At 39.6% G+C, this 10000-nt stretch overlaps 1 protein-coding gene across 1 annotated transcript in view; it reads left to right on the top strand.

Moving 5' to 3' along the window:
* LOC140944112 (tyrosyl-DNA phosphodiesterase 1-like) overlaps window positions 1-9222 on the top strand; it is a 28933-nt gene extending 19711 nt beyond the window's left edge. The window contains exons 15-17 of the mRNA XM_073393236.1: window positions 1315-1417; window positions 4029-4143; window positions 8884-9222. Coding sequence (XP_073249337.1) covers window positions 1315-1417; window positions 4029-4143; window positions 8884-8954 — 289 coding nt within the window. The 3' untranslated portion in view covers window positions 8955-9222. The remainder of the gene's footprint in view (window positions 1-1314; window positions 1418-4028; window positions 4144-8883) is intronic.
* Window positions 9223-10000: the final 778 nt, after the last annotated feature.

Below are 10000 nucleotides of genomic sequence, written 5' to 3'. Positions count from 1 at the left end.
GGTCATTCTCAAAGAAGATTAGTTGCCTACCTACTCATCCGCTGTATAATTTGTTGCCCAAATTTAAAGAATCTTCAAAACGTCTGAGAACTCAAACAAGCCTACTACCCTGTGTTAATACGGAACGTTTTAAAGCTACCTGTAGTTTTATTAATAAACCGTATTTTAAATATACTTTTACTTTTTAACCTAATAATATTAAACATGTAAATATAGGTATGTATTTTTACTGGTATATTCAATAACGACTGAAAAGGAAAAAAAAAGACTTAAAAATACATGTAAAATCAGGGAGCAGAGAGATTAATAAAAGTAACGAACGCATGAACATTTGAGTTGTTTGTCACGCAAATCAAAACTCGAAAGCAAGCATATGGAAAATCAGCTTTTTTTCCAACGCTACTAATAATCATCATAAGGAGTTCGCTAAGTTTACACGCGGGTATGGACAAATTTTTGAACGGACAAAAACTTGCACGCATCCGGCGTTTTTCGTTTTCAAGGGACCCGGAGAACCGTGCAAGTTTTCGTATGGACTCTTGTAAACAGTACTGAACAGTACTGCAATCTCTGACAGAATTTGTACGGTTCCGTTTAAACGAGTTGCACAAGTAAAAGGTTCGTCCGTTCAGAAATTTGTCCCGGACCCGTGTAAACGGTATGTGAGTTTCAGGTCCATTTTTAACAGAGTGTTTAGCACGACGGCGACGACAGAGTAAATGTCACTTAAAAAGTGAGTTCGCGTTATTTCAATCTTCATCGCGGTTATTCCAACTCGTTGACGTTGTAAAATGCTGGCCAATTCTCCCTTGAGTTGAATTCTTAGGAATCATATCTGAGTTCAGAAAGAGGAAGAAAATTTCGTCGTCGCTGGATAACTTCCTTCGTCAATCGTGAAATCAGGCATTTTCACGTCGTAGTCACCCGGTAACAGCAAATGTTGAAGTTGTCGTTTTGCTTATTAATCCTTTTGCTCTTTTGACGTGTTCGTTGCCGTCGCCAAGACCATTAAACATACACTGAGCGTTCATTGAACGCGCTTCAGTAACTTATATTGTGGATCTATGCATTTTTCGTGTAATCCTTGATGACCAGTTGTTGCTTGTAGGTAATTTTGCACGCAACAACAATTATTTCCGTTCTGTTCCCTTAGAATTGTGTTTTTAAGAATTCTCGCCAGAAAATTAGGGCTAAAAATTTTGCCGTGTTTGCTAAATTGTTTTGATTTTCGCTTTGAATTATCAAGTATGAGTTTTCAAAGTATGTTTTAAAAACACTTTTCGGCAATTACCGTTTTCTTTTCCTTCTTTTTAGTGCAAATTTGTCAAAAGCAGCTTGGGGGACCCTAGAGAAAAACGGTCAGCAGCTCATGATCCGTTCGTATGAGATTGGAGTTCTCTTTCTTCCCAAAGATCAGGTATGGTGAAAATGGACGCAACAACTCAGCTGACAACTCCCACCAATGTTGGGACTGGTTGGCCAACAATGTTGCACCCGTTTGCCCGCGGCTAAAAGTTTGACCAGTTTTAAGCTTAACAAAACAACACGCAACAAAATGTAACAGGTTGTGCAGACGGACGCAACATGTAATATCCAGAAATGTTGGAAAATGTGTCCGCTTCTACGAAGCTTAAGAACTGCACACGATCCAGTCTTTTAAAAACAGGCGGACACCTTCGTACACTCATAAACGTTTTATCAGTTGGTACCACTTAAAATCGATGTTATCTTACATGATCGAGACCAACTATCCCGCAGTTTTATTAATTTTATTGACGGGATAGTGCACTTTGGTTCGTTGATTACAATCAACTCTCCCTAAGATGGACGCCTCTGGGATTGGCTTTATGTGTCCTTATTAGAAAAATATGCGTCCTATAAAGGGTCAACTAAAAGGTGTAAACAAAGGCAGGGACCATCTCTATACCGGGGTGGGGGCGGGGGGGGGGGGTGAGTACTCAACAAATGTTTATACAGGGAAGCTCAGCCTTGAGGTCCAACACCTTACCGTTTTTCAACCATTTTTCACGGAAAAGGTATCCCTTTTATATACCGTCTATTAACAAATGGTACCCATTTCACATACCTTGTTTAGAACTTTGCATCCCTGTTAACTGCTGTAAATGCAATGTCCTTTAAATTTGAATCAGTCTCCTAAATCGAACGTTTTCTCGACTTTATAAAGCCATAAAATTCATCTGTTAGGCCAAGATTTTCCCTTACGCGCAAATACGCGTCAGAGACGCGTTGTTTCGCCGAAAAAGAAAAAAAGGACGCAAAACACCAAAGAGAACCGGTCCTCTCGGACGCACATGTTCTAGAGCGATAGTTTACTAAAAATTAGTTTAGAACTGCGTAGTTCTTCAAAAACTTTTTTTTGAGAATAAAATATACAGACTTTTGAATCTTCTTCTTTTGTGTGACCCCTTTTTTAAAACTAAAAAGAGCCATACTCACTCTGAATGGTTCTCAAGCTTGCTTTTCTGATGTTCCGATCGGAGAACCACATTGAAACTCCTTGCAGAGGCTTGGGAACTAATGTCTCATTGTGAGGCATTCTGGGACAGAAAGTAGGTTGAAAAAAAAAATCATGGCGGATTCGGAATCACAGCCCGGTGAGCCCGCTAAGTAAAAGAGGCATTTTCTGCCTGCTTGGTTGAAAGAATTTACATGGTTGCGATATCTGTAAGTGAACAGGTGAGAGAAACCCTTTCACAACTACAGGCTGTAACAATCTTGATAAGTCGACCCTGGAAATGCACCAAAATTTTAAAGATCACATTTTGAGTATCAGTGACCTCAAGCTTAGAAAAAGCTTTCAAGCGACAGTTTCAAATGCAAAGAAGAACATCGACAATCAAACCCTGGAAATTACAAGGAGGCAGATTGTTCAGCTTAAAACTGTATCTTATGACTAAGAACGACATTGTCGCTGATAACTTTAATTGCTGCCTGGCATCGGCCGGCAGCAGACTATATTCTTGATCCATTTGAGATTTTTGGTTCGATGGCTCGATGGTTCGATGGTCATCTGTGACTGCAGCCCTGTGCAGTCAGCGGTTTGCTTAGCTGCCGCGCCTGTTTTTCACTTAGGAGCAACCCGCCATTTTGTTTTGCTCTCATGTAAGATCTCTGCAGAAATCGTAGTTTATCGGATGCTTGCTGTCTTTTTAAACGGCTAAACGGTAAGAACAGTTCAAGACGTATTGTACGGAACATTTTTTCGGTTTATTTTTTTTATTCAGGTTTCAAGATTAGTTATAGGGAGTATTCTTTTGTCACCCAGATTGTTATCTCGGTAATCAGGATTGTATCGAATTGTAAGTTACATAAGTGAACCGCATGTGCTGTACATCTACCTGACCTGTGAATAAACAAGTTTTGGCCTTTACGTCATTTGTTCGCAACTCATCTCATCGATCCTGTGTACGATGATTGTTCGACGAAGAAACAGCCTATCAGCACCGCTGTTGTTTTAGAATTTCGTGAATTATTAAAATGAATTACAAAATAGTATTGAAACCTCAGCGAGTTATATGAATGTAAGCATATTTGTCATCGTGATCGGTTCATTTTTTGTATTACGCTCTGAGTGTTTCATAATGCCAGCAAGTCTAAGTTATTGACTTTAATAAAAAAGAATTTATATGTTCAACTGTTCTACAAACTGTCTTTGTCCTGTCTTAGGGACTCCAAAAGGAAAATATTGAGGGAAAAACCTGACTTTTGAGCCCTTTGACAGACCGAAGTGACAGATTTCCCTACCCTTTCATATACTTCAACTAGTGAAATCCCTACCCTTTTATATACCTGAAGCCTGAAAAAGGTACCCCTTTCTGGCGAAGCCTCCCTGTATAGGCCATCATAGGGAGTCTTCCACGGACTCTATTGGTGTCCCTTTCAGCGAGGTGTCCCTCTCGTAAAGGTGTCCGATGAAGGAGCGTTGACTGTATGCACCAAAAAGACATGGCAATGCGCTTTTCCTGTTCTTGTTCCTCTTATCTCTGTTTGTGCTTCCTGTTTCACAGGATCCCGAAAGCAAGTATTTCCTTGTAAAAGGAAACCAAGGAAGTAAATCGAGCTCTTCCAGCTACAGTCTACAGCTCCCTTTTGATGTTCCAGCGTCTCCTTACACGAAAGATGGTACGTTAGTAAACTCAATTAATGTTAAATTAATTTTAAACTGTATCAGGTGGTCACCAAGGCAAATGACCAATTACATCGCGGGATTATATCCGTTACATTTGCGATAACGGATACAAGAAGAGACTTTGTTGAAACCAATTTACTGTATGTTCCTCAAATAATAGCCAGGGGTGACTACTTTTTTTTTGGCACCAAAAGAGGTCGATTATTTGAGGGAGGCGTTTATTTCAAATATTGCTCATTAATATTGAAAAAAAAGATAATGTCTTTTCGTAGTAGTAAGTTGCCCCATTGAGTAAAAGTACCTCGTCCCAGTCAAGTGGGCGAAACTCATAGTTAAAGCTCGGAGCTCTCAAAATTGTTAAGTGGAATTACCTGGGGGACCAGCCTAATCGAAATGGGTATTTTGATTGTCAATAAAAAAGGAGTATTAGGGAGCTTATAGGGAGTTTAAGCAGCGACGGTTATGAGCGACGCATGTCAACCGGAAGTGAACGTTAAATATGCCTTAAAACTACAAAAATTGCTCAAAACGTTCTAATGTAGCCTGCGTGCAAGCACTCCGGGACACTCTGGCGGTTGGGGCGTTACAAGGAAGTAGAGGTTGATACATAAAACATCAGACATCTGACATCAGACGTCTGACATACCACATCAGACATCAGACATCAGACGTCTAACTTACCACATCAGACATTTGACATCAGATGTCTGACATACCTCATCAGATATCAGACATCAGACATCTGACATATCACATCAGTCGTCTGACATGCCACATCAGGCATCTGACATTTCACATCAGACATCTGGGATGAGACGTCTAACATACTTCCTCAGACATCGGACATCAGACATCTGACATACCACATCAGACATCCGACATTAGAGATCAGATGTTTGGTATGTCAGACATCTGATGTCAGATGTGTTATTTGGTATGTCAAAGATCAAAAGTTGGATGTCTGATTTCTGATGTCTGATGTGGTATGTCAGACGTCTGATGTCCGATATCTAATATGGAATGTGAGATGGTTTATGTCAGATGTCCGATGTTAGAGTTCTGATGCCTGATTTTTAATGTCTGATGTAGTTTTTTAGACGTCTGATCTCAAATTCTGATGTGGCTTGTTAGACGGCTGATGTCAGATGTCTGATGTGGTATTTTAAACATCTGATCTCAGCTGTCTGATGTGACATGTCAGACGTCTGAAGACGTTTTGTCTTTGTCGAGTGTTACGTAGTAAAATTGCGGTCATGTGTTGCGTGACCTCTACGTTTTTGGATTATTTAATGAATAATTAATTAAGGCATTTTTACATTTGAGCATAAGTCAGCAGGTTACTGAAATTATAAAATATGTTGAAAGGCTACTACTATTCGCCTGTTTAGTATTTTCTATAACCTTATGTGAAACGTTATTCAAGTTCCAAGTGAGTTGTTTTGATGAACTGAGTTTTTCCAAGAGCTGGTGTTTAGTCAAGTGTGACGAAGGTCGATTTTCAAGTTCGTATTTACTAGTTGGCGGAGGCCGTAAGATTTCTAAAGTTCAAGTGAGAGTTTGTTATAATTGGCAGAGGCTGTTTAGTTTTACTTAAGTTCAAGTCAAATTTGTGTTGGCGGATGCTGTGTTTTAAAGTTCTGCAAAGACTATGTTCCTTTGGTATTAAACTTCCTTGTGTTAATCCGACATCCTGGCCTGCATGCTGATAGTCAGTAAATAATTATACTTAAAACATTCGAACTCGTAACGTTGAGTTTTAGCCAATTCCATGCTCAACGTAATTGACTCCTTACCCATGCCTTACATATCGTTACAACAACAACAACAACAACAAATTTTATTGAAAATTGGATAAATATATAACTAATTACATTACTTTCCCAACCGCAAATAGGTTATGAACTAATCGAGGCGGGGGAAGCTGAAGACATATTACAAGTACACGGTTTATCTATAGATGAACTAAATAACAGTAAAGACACTACTATACAATAAATGCAATAAACTAACGTAAAACAAGGCAAGCACAACGATTACGAAGGCAGACTAAACTATGTAGGGAGCTTAAGCAAAGACGTTTTTGAGCGACGCGCGTCAACCGGAAGTGAGACCTTCCTACTATATATATGCCTTAACGCTAACAAATTTGTATTGCTAAGTTTCTTTTCTCTTATAAAGAGGATTTACCCGAGAGTTTGAACCAAACCACTCCCCAATGATGCAAAAAGTCCACTACCTGTTGACGTCCGTCGCTCAAAAACGCTGCTGCTTAAGCTCCCTAATAACTTAATAAGACGGTAGGCTTCGACCTGGGGGGTACCCTGCTATAAAAAGGACGGGGGTGCTTGTCGGAAAATTTCGGCAACACACCTAAAAGGTACCAGAATCTTGTTTTATGGGCGTGTCCCAAATTCATTTCCACCTCTAAGAGGTACCAATTCAACAACAACAAATTTTATAACTGGCACTGCGAATTGTAATAGTAGAAAACATAACTTTCGAACAGTTTCTTCCCAAGCACTTTTTGAAAGTATTGTCACAAATCTTACCGAGGCAACTCTGGCAGTAGCCTGTGTACAGACGTCCCCCTCCCCCTGAGGGAGGGGGAACGTCTGTACACGGGCTACTCTGGTAGCAGTTATTTTCGGTTTTAGCACCCTAAGCGGTACCAATCCACAAATTTAAGCCCCTAAAAGGTACAACGAGCACCCCCGTCACTTTTATAGGGGAGTATCCCCCGGGACTTCGACATAATCACAGAGATACCAGCCTCTAGAGATCTAAAATTTGAAGACTCTCTTTTCTTCACTACCCCCCCCCCCGAATTTTCAACGCCCCCCCTTCCCCGACAAATTAACCCAGCCCCCAATAGGAATCAGTAAGGACATAAAATGAAGTCTTACATGAAGTACCTACTGTCAAAAATCGAAATCATCGTTTTAATGCCAGAAATAATCTTTGTCACTGGCTAAATACGTGCAAAAATACCCCAGAAACCGTATTGCGAATGAGAAAAATTCACGTTTTGAGCTAAAAATGAGCTAAATTTCAAACCTAGACACAGAAAAGCTCAAAAGATGATTTTATCCTGTAGATATGGTGATCCGTACAGGTGAGCGGGAGATCGGTGCCGTATCCGGGAGAGTTGGCATGTATAATAATCATCCTCTGACCGCATTACATGAGTAATCATTACATGAGACTGTTATGCCTTTTTTGAAGCCTGATGGAAAAAAAATAGGGAATTCTTCTTTTCACTGTTTGTTTTGTTTGACTTGTTACTCACTGCCAGTAACCTCATATTTGACTTGGGTCTAAGCGTTTAGACCCAAATCAAATTTAGAAGGATTTGTAGGAAGTCATCTGAGCACAACTGGGCTTGAATATCTCAGAGACAATTAAATTTTGCCTCAAAATGCTAGTTTTTGGCAAGTAGGCCTCTTGGATATTGCTCTTTTCAGAATATCCTGACAAGTCCCATAATTTCACAAATTGACACCTATATGATTTCTAACTATTCCTCCGCAATTACAATTAATTCCAGATCCGCGACGCCGAAGTTTACGCTCCCTAACGTCTTGTTGTTGTTATTATTATTATTATTATTATTATTCATATCGCCCTTTACATTTTGTACATTCCTTTTTAACTGCAATATGTTCTACAAATCTAAAGCAGTAGCCACATGCAGTCACAGGGTGCCTTTTATTTTTTCTCATTTTGAGCCTGGATACAGTCCTTAAGAATAAGCTCCAAGAAAAATCTTCCACATTTGACAATATAGCGTGTCAGCTAAATAAACACCATTCAGTTTGAAAGAGTTTTTAGCAACGTTTTTACTGCCGTCTTCGTCGTCGTTGCACATGCGCTCCCTATCTGCTCCCTATTTTTGGCTTTGGTGAAAGACTATTTTGGCCTGACTATAGGTTCTTTAGGATGAGGTTATGTTGGTAGGTGTCACTTTGAGGCTAAGGGTTTGGGTTATGAAACAGTTTGGTCTGGTTAACCCGATGCGATGTTAGAGTTTTTAATTGGGATAAGAAGTGTGAATAAATGAGTCGATAAAGGCAAAATAATTAACTTAGGCATTAGTGTAAAGTGGGCCTGGAATCGCGGCGTTAAGTTACAGGGTCCCGACATTCAACTGAGCCTGGTCTGGTACTTGGTAAGGAATTTTAGACTATTAGCGGTGAACAGTGGAAAGTACCCCCCTCCTAACCCCACCCCTCCCTCCCTGGGGAATTGTAAATGGGCGGTAACTTGAAGGAGTCAACTTCCGTTTCCGCGTACATCCTTCGAGCCTGTGAGTTAGAGAAACCGTAGTAGGTGGGTCTTTCATAGAAAACATTGATTTGCATTACAGAGAACAAATGTTTGTTTTTAAAAAGACTTCATTTGTTGTCGGGCAAAAGAATCGTAGATTCAACTAAAACGACATTTGAGATGGTAAAAAGGGATGTTTTATTTTAAATTTTGTCTCAATGTTTAAACTGCCGCTCGGTGTGCGTATGGAGCGAAATTTAGAGCAATAAAATTGCGAAGATGGCAAAGAGTTTGTAAGTCTGTAATGACGAAAACGGAAGCGGAAGTTTGTGGTAACGGGAATTTATCCCAGTCAAGCCTCGGTAATTTTTGCCAGGAATTAACCTGTTGTCAGTAGTTCTGGATGGCCGTAATAGCGAGGTGTCCGCGCAAGGTAAGAGCTGACTGCATATTTTGTTATTCTTTTGTAGAACGCCCATGGATGTGGGACGTCAAGTACAACATCCCGGACTGCCACGGAAGAATATGGTCACCGTCTTGAAGGACCTTTAAACACAACTTTCAAGTGCTATATAATAGGCCCGGCATTTATTTGCTCGCTTGGCGTCAAGATGTCTCTTGTCAGTTTGGAAAATATGCTTCCACTCCAGTTGAAAACACTAAGCATTCGATCGCGTGGCTTAAAACTTTTCTTCACATGCTTCGAGTCTAACTGCAAACAACATTGATCGCTTGGCCCAGAATTCTCACGGCTTACGTGGTATCTGGCGAAAATAGTATATGTTAATAAATTTTAGGTATTCTGTACAGTTTTTTCTGGGTAGTTATTTAGCCTTGTTCCCCGTCCCTGCTTATGCCTGGGGAAAAGCGATGAGGGTTACACGGAATGCTGGTATTAAGGAAGGATTCGATACAACACGCTCTCGTATTATCCGCCCAAGGTGCGGCTGTTAATTATTTCTCCGACTCTAGCTGTTCAATTAACGCCACATTGCTCGAGTCACTTACGCCACAAATGCACTTGATCAATGTCATTCACAGCTTATATTGTTTGCTTTTGTATCTATATTGTCAATAATAGTCGAGTTCAATACCTTCTTTTTTGGCCGAAATATTGGAAAATCTTAGTAATAATTGCCGATCTGCAATAAACGCTCTGCCGTTCGATGAACTTCGGGTTTTGTGCTTTTAACTTAACAAACGTTTGTATTCGGTTTATTCAACATTACTACAGTAATACAAACACTTTTATGCATACATGTGCAAGCAACAAAAACAATATCATTAACAACCATGCATGTAACAAATGATTCTTTAAATTATATTTACAGCTATTTTTGTTACCATCTATGTTGGATATATTTAAGTAGAGGGCTATTTTGGAACACTAGTGATACACTAAATGTAGTAACAAAAAAATATGGCAATAATTCACGAACATAATATTCTCTTTAAATAAATAAGTGATGTCTGCGATCAATTCATCTTTAGGATAAAAACGCAGATCCAATACAATATTTTCATTTAAATGCTAAGACAATTGCTTAAAGCTGAAACTTCCAAGAACACACTGTTCAAAAGGAAACC

The sequence above is a fragment of the Porites lutea genome, chromosome 7 (genome assembly GCF_958299795.1).
Source record: "Porites lutea chromosome 7, jaPorLute2.1, whole genome shotgun sequence".
Taxonomy (NCBI): domain Eukaryota; kingdom Metazoa; phylum Cnidaria; class Anthozoa; order Scleractinia; family Poritidae; genus Porites; species Porites lutea.
Note: the sequence above shows the minus strand (reverse complement) of the source record. Positions and strands in the feature narration are given on the sequence as shown.